The 19,998-nt window shown below is 33.2% G+C and overlaps 1 protein-coding gene across 3 annotated transcripts in view; it reads left to right on the top strand.

The window, feature by feature from the left end:
- LOC136028774 (uncharacterized) overlaps positions 1–19,757 on the top strand; it is a 28,664-nt gene extending 8,907 nt beyond the window's left edge. For 2 of the 3 annotated variants that reach the window (XR_010617874.1, XM_065706674.1), the window contains one exon: positions 19,399–19,757. Coding sequence is in view for 1 of the 3 variants with exons in the window: in XM_065706674.1 (XP_065562746.1) it covers positions 19,399–19,656 (258 nt within the window). In the remaining 2 variants the exon portion in view is untranslated. The remainder of the gene's footprint in view (positions 1–19,398) is intronic. The other variant, XR_010617875.1, reaches the window with a different exon arrangement.
- The last annotated feature ends 241 nt before the right edge of the window (positions 19,758–19,998 follow it).

Raw genomic sequence — 19,998 nt, 5'->3', positions numbered from 1 at the left:
CCCGTTGTAGTTGTGTCCCTCTGTCCCGGTCGTCATTTATATTCCCTATGTCCCGGTCGTCATTTGTATCCCGGTGTCCCGGTCTGTATATACATTCGTTTTTTAGTTTTGTTTTTCTCCTTTATTTTTTTCCTTTTTTTTTCTTTTTTAGTTTATTTAGATTTTTAGATTTTTTAGTTTTTTTTATTAGTTTTTAGTTTTTTTTTCTTTTTAGTTTTTTTGTAGTTTTTACCTTCTTTTAAGTTTTGTTAGTTTTTTTTTTTACTTATGTCCTGGTCGTCATTTATACTCCCTGTGTCCCGGTGCTTTGTTGATTGCTAATCGAACATTCCTTTTGTCTCGTCATTTATTTTTTTCCTTTTTAGTTCTTTTAGTTTTTACCTTTTTTAGTTTTTTTTAGTTTTTTAGATGAAAATTTTTTTTAGTTTTTTCCTTTTTTTCTTTTTAGTTTTTTATTGGTTTTTACATTTATTTTAGCTTATTTTTCAGTTTTTTCCTTTTTTTTAGTTTTTTTTTATTTTTTTTAGTTTTTTACCTTTTTTTAGTTTTTTTATTTTTTTTAGTTTTTTAGCTTTTTTACTTTTTTTATTAGTTTTTAGTTTTTTTTGTAGTTTTTGCCTTTTTTTAGTTATTTCAGTTTTTTTTTAGTTTTTTATTGGTTTTTACCTTTATTTTAGCTTATTTTTCAGTTTTTTCCTTTTTTTTTAGTTTTTTTTTAGTTTTTAGTTTTTTTAGTTTTTTTAGTTTTTTAGCTTTTTTATTTTTTTTATTAGTTTTTAGTTTTTTTTGTAGTTTTTGCCTTTTTTTAGTTTTTTTAGTTTTTTAGCTTTTTTATTAGTTTTTAGTTTTTTTTGTAGTTTTTGCCTTTTTTTAGTTTTTTTCTTTTTAGTTTTTTTGTAGTTTTTACCTTCTTTTTAGTTTTGTTAGTTTTTTTTTTACTTATGTCCTGGTCGTCATTTATACTCCCTGTGTCCCGGTGCTTTGTTGATTGCTAATCGAACATTCCTTTTGTCCTGGTCGCTTTCTCTTTGAGTGTCGTCATTTATTTTTTTCTTTTTTAGTTCTTTTAGTTTTTACCTTTTTTAGTTTTTTTTAGTTTTTTAGATGAAATTTTTTTTTAGTTTTTTCCTTTTTTTCTTTTTAGTTTTTTATTGGTTTTTACCTTTATTTTAGCTTATTTTTCAGTTTTTTCTTTTTTTTTAGTTTTTTTTATTTTTTATTTTTTTTAGTTTTTTACCTTCTTTTAGTTTTTTTAGTTTTTTTAGTTTTTTAGCTTTTTTACTTTTTTTATTAGTTTTTAGTTTTTTTTGTAGTTTTTGCCTTTTTTTAGTTTTTTCAGTTTTTTTTTTAGTTTTTTATTGGTTTTTACCTTAATTTTAGCTTATTTTTCAGTTTTTTCCTTTTTTTTAGTTTTTTTTAGTTTTTAGTTTTTTTAGTTTTTTACCTTTTTTTAGTTTTTTTAGTTTTTTAGCTTTTTTATTTTTTTTATTAGTTTTTAGTTTTTTTTGTAGTTTTTGCCTTTTTTTAGTTTTTTTAGTTTTTTAGCTTTTTTATTAGTTTTTAGTTTTTTTTGTAGTTTTTGCCTTTTTTTAGTTTTATTAGTTTTTTAGCTTTTTTATTTTTTTTATTAGTTTTTAGTTTTTTTTGTAGTTTTTGCCTTTTTTTAGTTTTTTCAGTTTTGACGTCACCTGATCCAGTTTTTTCAGGTGACGTCACCTGATCCATCCACAGATCCACACACAGACAACTTATTTTTATATATATAGATAACGAGACAGCTTTGATGATAGTTTTGAAGAACATCTTTTTATCTAAAAACTATCGTCAACGCGACTTAGCGACAGCTGAATACTTTTTAAGCAACAAAGCAGTTTATAAATCCACAATAAAATAAAGTCAAAGGTAAATATGTGGAAAAATTCAAGAAAATAGTAACTAAATGGTATCCGAAAATATATAAAGTTGCATATAACAGCTCACTTAAATCAATTTGTCGGGATGTAATTTGGAAAACTATTGGCAATGTAGAACTAAGTTTCCTTATTAATGGTGTTAACATCCCAGAATATTTGAGAAAATATCTAATTTACACGGAGGAATAAAAACATTTTTCTTCAAGTTAAAGGAACCAAAAAAATCTTAACATCTTCAATAAGATTTATATTTTAGTCTGTAAAGAGTGATTCAAATTTTCAAAGTGGAAGGATCTTTAATTTAAGGAAATTGTCAGGATTTTCTAACATTATTTAAAAAAAAGCAATGAAAAAATAAATATGAAAAAACTTCCAACTGAAAGTAAAGAGCAGCATTAAACTTAAAATAAACAGAAACTATTGCGCATATGAGGGGTTCATCTCCTCCTAAATACTTCGCTCTTTACGCTAAAGTACTTTTAATAATTTTAACTATTTATTCTACGGCTTTTGTGGCTCTGGGGTCATTCTTAAAGAATTGGGACAAAATTTAAGCTTTAGCGTAAAGAGCAATGTATAGACGAGGGGGAAAACCCCTTCGTGTATGTAATAAAAATATACAAATATAGGAGTTCATTTTGTAAGATAATTTATAACTTACGTATATTTTTTCCTAATAAAAACGTTCGTAAAAAAAAAAAACCTAAAAAGTTCCAGTTGCATTTTTAAAAAACTAAAAATTGGGGGGCAACTAGGCCTTTTCCCTCACCCCTTTGTCTTATCAAAATCATCCAAAAAAAATATGAGAAATCCACTTTAGCCAGAGAAAATTAATATGCAAATTTTATTTTAATTATTCATGTGCGGTGAGCCAAAATCAAAACATGCATTAATTTAAAAAAGTTCAGAAATTAAACATATTTTTTTTTTAACTGCAAGTAAGGAGCGACATTAAAACTTAAAACGAACAGAAATTATTCTGTATATGAAAGGGGTTGTCCCCTCCTCAACGTCCCGCTCTTTACGCTAAAGTTTGACTGTTTGCCACAACTCTACTTTTTAAAACGACAAAAAAATAGTTTAACGTAAAGAGCGGGACGTAGAGGAGGGGACAACTCCTTTCACATACGGAATAATTTCTGTTCGTTTTAAGTTTTAATGTCGCTCCTTAATTGCAGTTAAAAAAAAGCTTATATTTTTAAATTCAATCTTAACAACGGATTACAACAATTTAAAACTTAAAAAAATAAAACAAAAATTTTGAAGCAGAAATCAATGTTAGAAATTGGCCTTAATTTAACAGTCAAATATATTTGAAAAGAAACAGTATGTAATGACATTAGATTGCGCAAAAGTAAAAAACTGGTAATGGCAAAAATAAAGTTATTGTATAAACGGCAAAATTTCTACGGTGCCTGAGTAATAATTTTAATGTTTTAATTCAAACTGTAAAGATGCCTGACAGTTTTAAATTAGTTTGTTTTTTGTTGGGTAAAATCTACTCGTAAGTGATTAAGCTTATAGGTTTGAACACAACTAGTTAAATAATGTCAGTAGGTAGGCCAAAAAAAAAATTGTAATTATTACAAATGCTGTAATTGTAATGTAATTACTACAATTCGATTATTTAACAAGGGATTGCAATAGTTTTAAAACATATAAAAAATAAAACAAAAAATTTGAAGCTTAGTAGAAATCGCTATTAGAAAAACGTTATTACCAAATTGGTTTTCTTATAACTATAAGCAATGTCTTCTTAAGGCATGAAAAAAGTTGAAAATTTTGCAAGTTCAGTTAAGAATCGCTAGTTATTTTGTAAATGTTTTTATTGTTAGATAAAACCATGGATTCTATCCACCACCACCACCACCCCACTCCCACAAGAGTGAGTGTATCGTGTTAGCACAGAGCTAAGCATATACGTTCAAACATGCCATAAACACAGTCAATATTGCATGTAAGTCATTGAAACCCCTCAGTTTTACCGAGGAAAGAGTACCAAACAAAGGTAATTCCTTTGGACATAGCTTCTTGCATGCTCAAATTGCTCTGTCACTACCACAAATTCAAAGTGAATTGATTTGCATTTTTTGTTGGGAAAAATGTTCTTTTTATAAATGGACCAGACGGCATCGGCAAAACATTTGTTTATAAGATCTTGTACCCAATTTGGTATAGATACTATTAAAAAGTACAAGGTATGGCTTATACAAGAATACAAACAACTCTTTACTGAAGTTTGGCTTTTGTCCAATTTTTTTAAGAAAATTTGCAATTAGAAAAAAACAAGATTGTTCAAACCACTAAAAAACTTTTGTTTAATGAGCAAGGTGTTGAGAAGAAGGCAGTCACTCTTATAAACAAAGTAATTTTTATTTTGTTTAGTCTTGTTAAGTTTTAAACTTGCTCCTTACTCTATAGTTGACAAACCTTTTCTATTTGTTTAATTACATTTCATGAAACCGTAAAGTTTTATGAAGATTAAATAAAAAAAAACAAGTTTTTTGAAATGAAAGTAAGGAGCGACATTAAAACTTAAAACGAACAGAAATTACTCCTTATATGAATGGGGTTTTTCCTCCTCGACGCCCCGCTCTTTACGCTAAAGTTTTTTATTGTTTTAAAAAGTAGAGTTGCGAGAAAGAATCAAACTTTAGCGCAAGGAGCGGGGCGTCGAGGAGGAAAAACCCCTTTCATATACGGAGTAATTTCTGTTCGTTTTTAAGTTTTAATGTCGCTCCTTACTTTCATTTCAAAAAACTTGTTTTTTTTTTATTTAATTTCTGAAAGTTTTTGAATGAATGCATGTCTGATTTTGGCTCTCCGTACATAAATTATTAAAATGGAATTTGCATATTAATTCTTTTTTTGGCTAAATGGCTTTCTCTTAGTTTTGATCAAACGATTTTGAGAAATAAGGGGTGGGGAAGGAGGCCTAGTTGTCCTCCAATTTTTCGGTTACTTAAAAAGGCAACTAGATCTTTTAATTTTTAACGAACGTTTTTATTAGTAAAAAAATACGCAACTTAAGAATTAACTTACGTAACAAACTTTTATATTCTTATATTTTGATTATATATATGAGGGGGTTGGTCCCCTCGTTAATACCTCGCTCTTCACACTAAATCTTGTTTTGTCCCAATTCTTTAAGAATGACCCCTGAATCAGAAAGGCCGTAGAATGAATAGTTGAAATTACTTAAAAAATTTTTAGCATAAAGAGTGACGTATTTATCTCCTCCTAAATACCTCGCTCTTTATCCTAAAGTATTTTTAGAACCCCTCATATGCGTAATAATCTCTGTTCGTTTTAAGTTTTGATGCTTCTCGTTACTTTCAATTAAAAAAACTTTTTCATGTTTATATTTTCATTGTTTGTTTTTTTATAGTAATGCTAGAAAGTCCTGCGCCCTTTTGATTGAATTTCTCTTCCCCCATGAAATATTCCTCCAAGAAAAGATCCTCCCATATAGCCCCCTCCCCCGAACCCCACACCCAAACCAAAAAATCCCCCTGATAACGTCGGTACACTTCCCAGTAACCATTACTGTATGTAAACATTGGCCAAAGTTTGTAACTTGCAGCCCCTCTCCCAGGGACTGTGGGGGGTACGTCATCCCCAAAGACATAGTTATTATGGTTTTAGACTATGCGGAACAAAATGGCTATCTCAAAATTTTGATCCGTTGACTTTTGTAAAAAAATGAGCGTGGGAGGGGGCCTAGGTGCCCTCCAATTTTTTTTGTCACTTAAAAAGGGCACTAGAACTTTTCATTTCCGTTAGAATGAGCCCTCTTGCGACATTCTAGGACCACTTGGTCAATACGATGACCCCTGGGAAAAAAAAAACAAAAAAAAAAAAACAAATAAACACGCACCCGTGATTTGTCTTATAAATACGAAATTCCACATTTTTGTAGATTGGACCTTGAAATTTTTCCTATAGGGTTCTCTGATACGCTGAATCCGATGGTACGATTTTCGTTAAGATCCTATGACGTTTAGGGGGTGTTACCCCCTATTTTCTAAAATAAGGCAAATTTTCTCAGGCTCGTAACTTCTGATGACAAAGACTAAATTTGATGAAACTTATATATTTAAAATCAGCATAAAAATCTGATTCTTTTGATATATCCTTTAGCATTGAAAATCCGTTTTTTAGAGTTTCGTTTACTATTGAGCCGGGTCGCTCCTTACTACAGTTCGTTACCACGAACTGTTTGACAATACTTTCGATAACGCAGAAAAAAGATCAATATTTAAATGACCTCTATTTGGATTTTGATGGTAATCAAACAGTTCGTGGTAACGAACTGTGAGTAAGGAGCCGCCAGGCTCAGTAGTAACCGAAACTCTAAGAAACGGCATTTTTATACAATTGGCTTATTATGCTGATGCCAAATATATAAGTTTCGTTAAGTTTAGTCTTACCCATCAAAAGCTACGAGTTGGAAAAAATGTCTCTTACTTCAGAAAAAAGGGGAAAAGACCCTTTGAAGTCATAGAATTTTAATGAAAATTGCATCAGATTTAGCGTATCAAAGAACCCTAGTGTAAAGGTTTCAAGCTCATTTCTTCAAAAATGTGGCATTTTGTAATTTTTTGCCAGAAGAAAGATCACGGATGCGTGTTTTATTTGTTTTGTTTTTTTTACCAGGGGTGATCGTATCGACCCAGTGGGCCTAGAACACCGGGAGAGGGTTCATTCTAATGAAAATAAAAAGGTCTAGAGGCTTTTTTAAGTGACAAAAAAAAACGGAGGGCAACAAGACCCCCTTTCACGGAATATTTATGGAATATTTAAATTGGACCGCATCTATGATAAAGACAGGCACCTTTTACATTGCAGAACTAATTTCTAATACCTGTGGGTGTATAACAACACATTATATCCTTTTTAGGCTAAATGGTATCCCAATTTTTTTGCCCAATTTTCCGAAAACCTTTGCTTGTGGCACGGAAAGTATCGCCGAAGGTGTCGAAAACACATTGTGTATGTAATCTATATATATATATATATATATATATATATATATATATATATATATATATATATATATATATAGAAACTAGCTGTTGGGGTGGCGCTTCGCGCCCCCCCAAGCCCCCCCCGCGTCATAAGTCGTTACGCGCCATATTAGTTACGCGCCATTGTAGTTGTGTCCCTGTGTCCCACCTGTGAATAGATATATATATATATATATATATATATATATATATATATATATATATATATATATATATATATATATATATATATATATATATATATTTATATATATATATATATATATATATATATATATATATATATATATATATATATATATATATATATATATATATATATATATATATATATAGATGTTGCATATAAATAGATTGTCAGGTTTACTGACTCTTCAACATGCAACATATAATTGTCCATGGGAAAAACAATCCGTATTCAGATCTATACCTCATTATTTTAATGATGTGTCCCTGTGTCCCGGTCGTCATTTATATTCCCTGTGTCCCGGTCGTCATTTGTGTCCCGGTGTCCCGGTATGTAATTTCATCAGTTGACAAACATGACGTCAGTCAACAAACAACTTCATGACGCGTACAGCTCAATCCTTATAATGACGTCAGTCGACAAACATGACGTCAGTCGACACACAAACATGACGTCACTCGACACACACACACACAGACAACTTATTTTATATATATAGATAAGTTGTTTGTCTGTCTGTCCGCATATGATGATGGGGACACAGGGAATGTTTGATTAGCAATCACCATCAACAAAGCTCAAGGGCAATCATTAGAATAATGAGGTATAGATCTGAATACGGCTTGTTTTTTCCATGGACAATTATATGTTGCATGTTCCAGAGTCGGTAAACCTGACAATCTATTTATATGTACAGACAATGGGACAGCGAAGAATGTTGTATATTCGCAAGTTTTACGTAGTTAAAAACATATATATATATATATATTGGTGGGGCGCTTCGCGCCCCCCAAGCCCCCCCGCGCGCGTAAGTCGTTACGCGCCATATTAGTTACGCGCCATTGTAGTTGTGTCCCTGTGTCCCACCTGTGAATATAGATAGATTTATATATGTGTTTCAAACTACGTAAAAATTGCGAATATACAACATTTTTGGCTTTCCCACTACTGGGAGCTTTCCGTTTCCAATTGCCAGCAATTGATCTGAAAATGTTTGACCAGAGTCATCGTTTTGCAATCGGACACGCATATTTGTAGTTAATTTTAATATTTTTACATGTGCCCATAAATTAGAATTTTTCAGGCAAGCATTCATTTCGTCTGCAGGAGTTAAACTACGTAAAAATTGCGAATATACAACATTCTTGGCTTTCCCATTGTCTGTGCATATACAAAGCCGTATGTACTAATAATGACGTCATATGCAAACGCTCTTTTTACAAACAAACAAACATGCATACACACAACTCGTTTTTATATAGATAGATAGATAGGTAGATACAATACAAATTAACTGCGTAAAACTTGCGAATATACAACATTTTTCGCTGTCCAATTGTCGCTGCATATAAATAGATTGTCAGGTTTACCGACCCTCGAACATGCAACGCACAATTGTCCATGGGAAAAACAATCAGTATTAAGATCTATACCACATTTTTCTAATGATTGACCTTGAGCTTTGTTAATGGTGATTGCAAATGCTAATCGAATTGGGAATTGCAATCTTTTAAATTGAAAAGGCAGATCCGTTGGAATCATGGGAATGCGAGGAATAAGAACAGCCTCACTCTCAAAAGGCCCTGTCAAGATTGTGGCCTCTATTAGGTTTTCCATTGTTTTTTTTACGGCAAGTCGCGTGCCATTGCAAAGCTTTGGTGGGTTGATATTTCTTAAAAGTATTATTGGTACGCCTATTTTTAGTTGTTGCACGTGTGGTGGAAACCCTGAAAGATCTATGGAATTTAAAAATTCAGATGGATAATTAACCGCTTCCTTTGGTTCCAAAACTGTGTCGACTGACTTGTAAAGGATTGCCTGGTCTCGAATCTTGGTCAAAACAATATTGTTGATTTCGTGGACGTCTATATTTTTGGGTGCGAGAATCGCTCTTTCAGTTAGCCATTTATTATTTTTATAATTTTTTAGAATATTCGGAAATACTTTTTCAATCAATTCATTTTTGGACGTCACTAAATTACAGAAATCAGCAGGTAGTTGTATACGTCCTGAAATTGAGTCTATCGTATCATAAATGTCTTTTTGTTCCGACGTTAACTTGGAAATGTTATTTTGTACATACGACAATAGATCATTCGTACTGTAACTTTTTTCACGATCCAATTCTACACATGTCGAAACAGCAGCGATACGGTTAGGTGAAGGCATTCCCAAATCCTGAAGAGGTTTGTTTGCCATACGTACGCACAAATCTTCTATAATAACTAAAGTGTAGTTATAAATTTCTGATGTAAAATCAAAAGTCATATCTGACGTCTCTAACTGTTTTCGATGGAGTATATCTTCGGACATTTTTGACTTATATTTTTCCCATAACTCTGTAGGAGCTGATGGAGAGCAAGTTGTTAAAATGATGCCAAACAATGCACGAATTTGACTTGGGGTTGACGTTTCGCACTAATGGGGAATATGGAACAACCCACTGGTTATCTACTTCGATGGTGGTACCGTTGCCATTGTAGGTTCTTCAGTCATTTTACAATTAGAAATTTCTCTTTCAACGGTCTTCTTACAATTAAAAATTTGTCTTTGAACGATATTCTTAAATACCTGTGTCCTGGTCGTCATTTATATTCCCTGTGTCCCGGTCGTCATTTGTGTCCCGGTATCCCAGTCTTTAATTTCTCTTTGAGTGTCCCGGTCGTTATTTATATTCCCTCTGTCCCGGTCGTCATTTGTGAACCGGTCTGTAATTTCTCTTTGAGTGTTTTTTCTTTTTAGTATTCTTTAGTTTTTTACATTTTTTCTTTTTTCAGTTTTCTTTTTCTTCTTTATTTTTCAGCTTCACTATGAAATACATATCGCCGAACCTTTGTTTTTTTAACTAAAATCTGGTAGGCATTGATGACCTTATCCGAGTCAAAATCCCAAACCCAAACATTATCGCTATCATTTTCAGTTTTGATATGTTTTGACTCTCGCTGTCCAGGTGGATCTTCATCTAACTGCGCGGTTTTGCGTTCTTTAGCCTCAAGCCTGTTTCCTTGCTGTTCTTTTGATTCCTCGGCACGCTTTCTTTTCTGACTTTCTCTATCAGCAGCAAGTTTTTTGGCATAGACTCTTTGAGCATCTTCATCAGCTTTTGCCATTGTAAGTTCATCAGTCATTTTAAACTTAAGCATTAATAGATTTCTACGTGAACATATATGTCTTAAATATCTTTAATGACGTCACCGTCATAGCAAAAATGACGAAAACTCACTTCATGACGTCAGCCGACACAGAAACATGACGTCACCTGATCCACAGACAGACACACAGACAGACAACTTATTTTTATATATATAAATATATATATATATATATATATATATATATATATATATATATATATATATATATATATATATATATATATATATATATATATATATATATATATATATATCTATATTCACAGGTGGGACACAGGGACACAACTACAATGGCGCGTTACTAATATGGCGCGTAACGACTTACGCGCATGGAGGGGGGCATGGGGGCGTTAAGTGCCACCCCAACAGCTAGTGTATTATAGATTGAAAATTTAATGATTCAGACAAGGTAAAAAAAATTTTATGTTGATCAATTAGCTCAGGTTAGATCTGCGTTATTCAGGTGTTTGACATTTTCAGGTATATGAAGCAGTTGACACAGGAGCAATGTCGGTTATTTAGATATGATTATCAGCACAGGTTAATTCCACTATTGAATCGATCATTCTGCAACAGTGATGACAGTTGTCAAGTACGTTTGTGAACCGTGAGCACTATGAAAAACTGAGTGGATTTGGTAGATGTTTTCCAGAGAATTTGCCTGCGGGTTGTTTTGGATATCAGACTGACTTACTGTACCTTAAACAATAAGCTGTACCAAAAATGTGGTTAAATTCCGTTTTCGAGAGCTGCAATATGATAAAGGTTGAGATGGCTAGGAAACAACGTGGGACCCACTTTTTTTGTGAAAGTGGGTCTTCATAGGAAATCTCCCGAAACGTAAAAAGCTCCTGAAATAGAATGAAAAGTCACGCGCTCGGGATGGGATCTCTACCAACATGTCTGTAAATCCCAAGATTAATATAAAACTCTCAAAAAGGATATGGAATAATAAAATCTGAAAATTAGTTTAAAATGCTGGGGTTTTCACCGAGGTGTACTGAAGCCCAACCCCCAAGCTGCATTACATCACTAAAGGTAAAAACCCTGAAATGAGACAAAAAGCCATGCGTTCGGGATGGGATCTCTGCTAACATGTCTGTATATCCAAAGATAAATATAAAGCTCTTAAAAAGATGTGGAATAATAAAAGCTGAAAATAAGTGTAAAATATAGGGGTTTCCGCCGAGGTATGCCGAAGCCCGACCCCCAAGCTGCATTGTATTACTAAAGGTTATAACCATGGAATGTGATGAAAAGTCACTGCCTCGGAATGGGATCTCTGCCAATATGTCCGTATAACCCATGATAAAACACAAAGCACTAAAAAATAATAAGGAATATAAAAAAGCTGAAATGACATAAAAGGGTGGGCTCCCCAAAGAACTATCTACTAAATGAAAATGGGTCTTTATAGGAAATCCTCCGAAAGGTAAAAACACATGAAATGAAATGAAAAACCCTAAAATGTTCATTGCAAGAAAATATAACAAGAAAGCTACACTGAACCGCAAAAGGTAAAACCCCATTTCTCGTATAAAAAAAAAAACAACTTGAGGTTGAACTTCAGTTTTATGTACGTCACGAGTTCTGTAATGGTATGCCGATTTGTTTCCAAGCGCTGTTTCGGTCCGAAGCAAATCTTCTAAATAGGTAGGGCCTATTTATAGGTTCAACCTATTTTCATATTTTGCCAGATGTTTCTGATTCTATCCTGGAATATTTTGAAAGCGACCTAGTTTTGTATTGTCTGTTGTGAGCGAGGTATAGAAACTAAAAAATGAACGATATTTTAAAATGTTTGTCCCTCTGTGAGTAATGGTAGCTCCTTTATTTTGGAAAATAATGCGTTTCAAATGGGTTAAAGAAAGAAGATATTTTGGCATGCTATTTTTTTTTTTTTAGAACCAATTTGTTGATAAGACAGGGTTTGAGAAAATGTCAAAATGTCGTGAGGACTCAGCTATCTTCCCATACAAGGCCCTATCCCTTGCAGTAAAAATAGTCTACACAATGTCGTGAGGACTGGTCTATATGATTTGGCATATAAACCCGGTTTACGGCCGCTAGAAAAGGAATTGGAGCTGCTGAATAGGTTTTGAGGCCAGGGAAATAAGAATTGTCATGCTAGATAGGAAATCCCCCAGAAAAAAGGAATCGGACCTGCTTCATAGGATTTGGCCCCAGGGAAAAGGAATAGCACTTGCTGGATAGGGATTTACCACGGGAAATGACCCCAGCATTTCTGCTGGTGTAAGTGTATCCAGATTTTCAAAGAGCATAGATAGAATTATTTGGAAATTATATTAAGTTTTATTTTTCAGGTCAACTTAGCTATAGAGTTAAATAAAAAAATACTGTGTGTGTCAGTATTAAAATTGTTGAAAAGTTTCTCCAACATACAAATAGCAAGCCAAACTATGGATTCTTATAGGAAAAACCCAAAATTATATTATATATTATTTATTCTTAAAAAAGACTAAATCAATAAAAAACGAACAGAAATTAATTTAGAAACTTTTCCACAAAATAAGTTTTGCAAAGAAAAGTAAAGAATTCAATTGATCCAAAAATGAGCAGAAACGAAGTCAAATAATCTTCCAAGTGGAGAACTAACACACATAATTACCAATAAATAAATGAAACTAAAAATGAACGGAAATTACAATAAATAGCCAAGTCAAACTCAAAACGAGTAAAAATTAAAATGAGTAGAACTGATAACCCCCATGCCTTCTCAAAACCAGAACATAATTTGCGTTTTACTGAATTTTTTTTTTAAATCTTTGCACTTTTTTTAATTTAATCATTAAAAATTATTAAAACTTTAAAAAAAAAGTATCAGCACATGTAAATTAAACTGACAATCCACTTCATTTGAATTTTTTTGGTAAAACGTAAATTATGTATCGTGAGAAAGCCTGTGGGTTATTGATCTCTTTACTTTTCTTTGAAAGAGTTGTTTTGTGGGAAAAGTTTATAAAATTAATTAATAGAAAAAAAATATTTATTTCAAGTATAACATTGAAAATTCTTATAAAATCTAACTTAGAATGTGTTGAATAGTACTAGTTCCCAGGCAAAGCCTAACCTTAGGTACCCCCCCCCCCTTCCAGCTATCCACCTTTCCACCTACCTATCTGTCACTAATTTTTTTTTGAAATAAGTGTTTTAACCCTTGTCCTAGATTTATCAAAGGTCTAAGTTTTTAACCCTTAGGTCTAATCAAAGGTCTAAGTTTTTAACCCTTAGCCAAGCTTCATCGAAGGTGTAAGAGAAATATAATAAGAAAAACAGATTTATCGCTAGCATAAGGTAAAAAAAAAATCCTTATAGAATCTACTGATAAGGAGCTTTGGTGTAAATTGGTAATTTTGAATGTTTTGAATAGTCCTAGTGAATAGGTAAAACCCTACTGAAATGAAAATCATTTCCGTTTAGTTGTTTTGTTTTTATTTTTTCATTTCGTTTCAATTATAGGCGTTAAAAGGGGGGCCGCTGCCCAAGGAGCCGTGGCTTAGGGATGCCGCGGCTGGGAACTCCCCATTTTGATAAAATTTGTCACTTTGTTTCGGAGCATCCGAATCAAATGAAATGAGAAGAATTTGTCTCTTTTTCTTGGGGAGAGGAGAGTGGGGTGTTGAAACATGAATGTTGGGTATAAATCTTCTTCATGTGCCCATGATTTTATTGATATGAACAAGTTTCCAAGAAAAGTGTAAAAATCAGGTGTTAAAATCCTAAACATTGACGCATCAAACATCCCTTCCCCATAAAATTGTTTTTTCTCTCCGTCGAAAGGTTGTAAAAAAGTATGCATCTTTCGCATACTTTTAATGATATGTAATTATATATAAAACAATGATATATAAGAATAAAATGATATGTAAGACAATGCAGTGAAACATTCAAGTCAGAAGTAAAAAACTACAAGTGGGACACAGATCATTAACAAGGATTTTCAATTGTTGCAGAGGACTTGGAATTCTGTTTGAAAAATCTCAACTAGCAGAAAGCCATAAATCAAAGTATATTATCTTTCAAATGCATATGCTACAAAATACATAAATGATAATCTTATATACAGAAATTGCGCTATTTTTTAAGGGGATACCATTCCTCACCTTTCGTCTTGTGACAAAATAACATTTTACTCTCTAGATTTATTGCTCATTTTCAAACTTTTTTTCTACCAGGGATTAGCATAAAGACTGAATGATTGATAGCGACAAGCTTTTTCATATATTAGGCAGTTTCAGTTTTAATTTAAGGCTTCCATTGTCGGTAGGATCAAACTAAAACAAAAGGAAAAGCCTCTTAATGTATGACACTCGTAATCATTTTATTATTTTTTTTCTCTTGTGTTGAATCTCTTAAAGGTTTTCATTATTATTTTTCTACACCCGCGGTTCAAAATCTTTTAGCAGGAGGGGGGAGGGGGTAACAAAAACCTGCTACTCGGTAAGTTTAATAATAGATGCTAATCAATGAGGGAAAATTTAGGAATTTCAGAGGGAAGGTGAAAGGCCTCCCTCGTCTTGCGCATCTTCATTAGCCCATTTATGAGTACGTTTCAAGAGAATACAAACAAGAGTGAATGTATCATTTTTATATCTATGACGCATGCGACATTACAAAAGGAACATAGCTAATTATAAAATACCGGGTGTAATCTTCTATATATATAAAAATAAGTTGTCTCTGTGTGTGTGGGTCTGTCGGGTGACGTCATGTTTGTGAGTCGACTGACGTCATGTTTTCGACTGACGAAATTACAGACCGTGACATCGGGACACAAATGACGACCGGGACACCGGCACATAGGGAATATAAATGACGACCGGGACACTCAAAGAGAAAGCGACCGGGACACAAGGAATGTTCGATTAGCAATCACCATCGACGAAGCACCGGGACACAAATGACGACCGGGACACAGGGAGTATAAATGACGACCGGGACACAGGGAGTATAAATGACGACCAGAACATAAGTAAAAAAAACTAAAAAACTAAAAAAAAAGGTAAAAACTACAAAAAAAACTAAAAAGAAAAGAAAACTAAAAACTAATAAAAAAAAACTAAAAAAGCTAAAAAACTAAAAAAACTAAAAAAGAAAAAAAAGGAAAAAAATGAAAAATAAAGGAGAAAAACAAAACTAAAAAAAAATAAAAATAAAAAAACTAAAAAGAAAAAAGAAAAAAACTAAAAAAACTAAAAAAAGTAAAAACCGAAAAAAAAACTAAAAAGAAAAAGGGGGAAAAAACAAAAATTTATTTCATCATATACCATTTCAAAAACGAATGTATATACAGACCGGGACACCGGGATACAAATGACGACCGGGACACAGGGAATATAAATGACGACCGGGACACAGGGACACAACTACAACGGGGACGCCGGGGGGTACAGGGGGATATATAAATGACGACGGGGACACAGGGAATGTTCGATTAGCAATCACCATCAACAAAGCTCAAGGGCAATCATTAAAATAATGAGGTATAACTAAAAAAACTAAAAAAAAGGTAAAAAACTAAAACCTAAAAAATGACCAATTCAAAAACGAATGTATATACAGACCGGGACACCGGGACACAAATGATGACCGGGACACAATGAATATAAATGACGCCTGGGACCCTCAAAGAGAAATCACAGACTGGGACACCGGGACACAAATGACGACCGGGACACCGAGACAGAGGGAATATAACTAGCTGTTGGGGTGGCGCGAAGCGCCACCTCAACAGCTAGTTAGTCTATAAAATTCTGTTGTTAAAGTTTCGGTTGCTATTAAAGAGAGTCGTTCTTACTTATAGTTCGTTACCACAAACTGTTTGAAACATAAATTGGAATAATAAGGCTTTTTAGGCAAGTATTAAATAGAAAAAAGAAGTCTTTTTTAACTAAAAGTAAGGAGCGATATTACAACTTAAAACGAATAGAAATTACTGCGTAAATGAATGGGGCTGTTCCCTCCTCAACACCCCGCTTTTAACGCTAAAGTTTGACTCTTTCTCTTAACTCTACTTTTTAAAACAGTAAACACTTTAGCGTAAAGAGCAGGCCGCTGAGGAGGGAGTAGCCCCTTTCATGTGCAGAGTAATTCCTGTTCGTTTTAAGTTTTAATGTCGCTCCTTACTTTCAGTTAAAAAACTTGTTTTTTTCGGAACGTTTTTGAATTAATGCATGATTTAGTTTTGGCTCTCCGCACATGAATAATTAAAACGAAATTAGCGTATTAATTTTTTTGGCTAAATGGTTTTCTCGTAGTTATGACCGGACGATTTTGAGAAAAAAGGGTGGGGGAGGAGGCCTAGTAGCCCTCCAATTTTTTGATTACTTAAAAAGACAGCTAGAACTTTTAATTTTTACGAAAATTCTTATTAGTAAAAAATATACGTAACTTAAAAATTAACTTACGTAACAAACTTTTTATTAGGCATATAAGGGGCTTCGCCCCCTCATCAATACCTCACTCTTTACAATAAAGCTTAAATTTTGTCCCAATTTCTTAAGAATGACTCCTGAATCACAAAGGCCGTATAATAAATAGTTGAAATTATTAAAAATACTTTAGCGTAAAGAACGAGGTATTAAGAGGAGGTGAACCCCTCATATGCTTAATAATTTCTGTTAGTTTTGAGTTTTAATGCTGCTCCTTACTTTCGGTTGAGAAAACTTTTTCATATCTATTTTTTCATTGTTTTTAAATAATGCTAGAAATCCTGCGCCCCCTTCATGGAAATTCTCTTCCCCCATGATAAATTCCTCCATGAAAAGATCTTCCCAAGTGACCACCTCCCCTTACTCCCCTCCACTAAAAAAACCGGAAAACGTCTGTAGACATCCCAACAGCAATTACTATATGTAAACACTGGTCAAAGTTTGTAACACGGGGACTCCCAGGGGGACTGTGTGGGAGTGAGTCGACCTCAAAGACATAGTTATTAAGTTTCGACTATGCTGAATAAAATGGATATCTCAGAATTTTGATCCAATGACTTTGGGATACAAATGAGCGTGGGACGGGGCCTAGGTGCCCTCCAATTTTTTTGGTCACTCGAAAAGGGCACTAGAGCCTTAAATTTTCGTTAGAATGAGCCCTCTCGCGACATTCTAGGACCACTGGGTCACCCCTAAGGGGAAAAAAACAAAAACAAACAAACAAATAAACACGCATCCGTGATCTGCCTTCTGGCAAAAAATACAAAATTCCACATTTTTATAAATAGGAGCTATAAACTTCAACAGTACGGTTCTCTGATACACTGAATCTAATGGTGTGATTTTTGTTAAGATTCTGTGAATTGTCTCAGGCTCAAAACTTTTTATGGGTAAGACTAAACTTGATGAAAGTTATATATTTAAAATCAGCTTAAAAATGCAATTCTTTTGATGTAACTATTGGTATCAAAATTCCGTTTTATAGAGTTTTGGTTACTATTGAGCCGGGTCACTCCTTACTACAGTTCGTTACCACGAGCTGTTTGAAAAGGCGTTTTAAGTAGTTTTATAATACCTAGAGTAAGTAGAGAAAGTAAAGAGTGTAATTATAATGACTAGAAGACATTTGAAGAACCTATTAAGAGCGACAGCGAGAAAGCGATTGCGCCTGGCTACAAATACGATCTATATAGGATTGGACTGTAATAAAGAATTCGTTTTCTTTCGAGGTTGGTTTTAACGAGCCTTTGGTGACGTCATGAAAACAAGAAGAGGCTCACTCTGCGGTTAGAAGACCAACAACAATGAGAATCCATACACAGAAGCCTGCCGAGTGCCAGGCTCCCGGCACTCTATATTATACATATATATATATATATATATATATATATATATATATATATATATATATATATATATATATATATATATATATATATATATATATATATATATATATATATATATATATATATATATATATATATATATATATATATATATATATATATATATATATACTTATTTATTAGTTAAGGAAAATTTTAAATGCCACTACTGTTAACAATTCACCACAGTACCAAGCTGTCTGAGGCAAACACAGCTACCCACTTTCCTTATATCTTTCTGTGACATCCTCCCACCCAAACCGTGGACAATTTGTTTTTGGTTTAGCCCTTGACGGTTGACCAAAAACAGCAATCTTAAGCAGTCTGTCATCCTTCATCCACAGAACTTGCCCAAGCCATCTCAACTTTTCTGTCACTATAGCCCTAGAAAGTGGGATAAAACCACATTTTTTGTAGAGCGTACTGTTTGAAAAACGGACAGTCAGCCGAGTACCCAAAAAAATCCCTTGGCGATTTCTCTGGAAATCATCTAGTAAATCTTCATCCGCTATTCGGAGCGCCCGGGCACATGACCACTGCCATCACTGTCGCTTCCAGCATTCTAATCTTGGATATAATAAACTAATCAATAACCAATGACTGGATGATAAAGCAATCAGATACAAGTTTACAAGTTTATGTTAGCGAATGTAATAGGTCTGTTCAGCTAAAGTGGAAGAGCCCTATAGCTTAATATTTTAGTCAGTGCTCCTACCCTAGGTGTTCAAACCAGACAAATTTATTATATTAAAAACATCTGCGTTTCTATGTTTTTTACTTCATAACCTGAACATTTTTCAAGTTTTCCAAAAATTTTAGTTCATTTTTAGTGGTTGTTATTTATAATTTGATTTTCTTCTTCTTTTTTTAATACAACCTTAGAATCATAGCGACAATCGACAAAGGCAATAATAGGTAATTTTCCTTTTTTTTCCCAACGCATACATCACTAGTTTTCTCTGTTGAACTTCAATGATGCACGAATATTTTCATGAAAAATGAAAAAAAAAGTTAAACCAAGCCTGACAATGTCTTGGTCATGCCGAAGTGGTTTCTATTATTGTCACGCCCCTTCTAACTTTCGCGTTTAACCAAGAGACTCGACTCAGGAACAATAACCAGCGTATTGTTTTAATTGTTCTATTTTAATCTCATAATTATATTTATGGTTCTCTGCCTCTTTAATTTTTCTTATTCACAGTAAGTGAAATTATTTTTTAATTGAAAATCATTAATACGATGGTATAAATAGCAATGAACTAAACTTCTTCTTCAGTGCGATTCAGCCGTTTCTGGAGAAGAGATGAAGTTTCTATGTTTATTCCTTGTAGTATTGGCAACCATTAACTTTACGTGTGGTCAGTATCAAGAAAACCCAGACGAATCATTGTATGCCACTCAGGCTGCTACTAGTGAGGCTGAAGCGAATGAGCTTGCCGAACAGATAAGAGTCAGAAGAGGTGGTGGAGGCTATGGAGGAGGCGGTGGAGGTTGTGGAGTATGCGTTTGCGGTGGCGGTGGATATGGGCATTAAAAGAAGCCCATTTTGAAAGCATGAACAAGATATAACTTGAAACTATTAATATTTTTTTTAATGAAGCTATTTAATATAAATAAAAACGTTGTCTAAACAAAGGTCTTGAATTTGAAGCTTAGGGATTCAACGTTTAAGGTAAATGTTGGAATAAGGATTTAATGCTTTATGTAATTTTTTCAGTAATGCTGTTTTTTCAGGTGATATTTGTATTTGCTGCTGATTGGCTAAGGCTCGAGCCACACCATTTGAGCCTGTTGATACAAAAGCCAAATCTTATGATGGTTATGGACTTTTTCTTGATTTTAACTTCACACTTAAGAAGCGCGAAATTAAAATGAC

Source organism: Artemia franciscana, chromosome 7 (assembly GCF_032884065.1).
Source record: "Artemia franciscana chromosome 7, ASM3288406v1, whole genome shotgun sequence".
Lineage (NCBI taxonomy): Eukaryota > Metazoa > Arthropoda > Branchiopoda > Anostraca > Artemiidae > Artemia > Artemia franciscana.
This window is presented reverse-complemented; position numbering and strand designations above follow the sequence as displayed.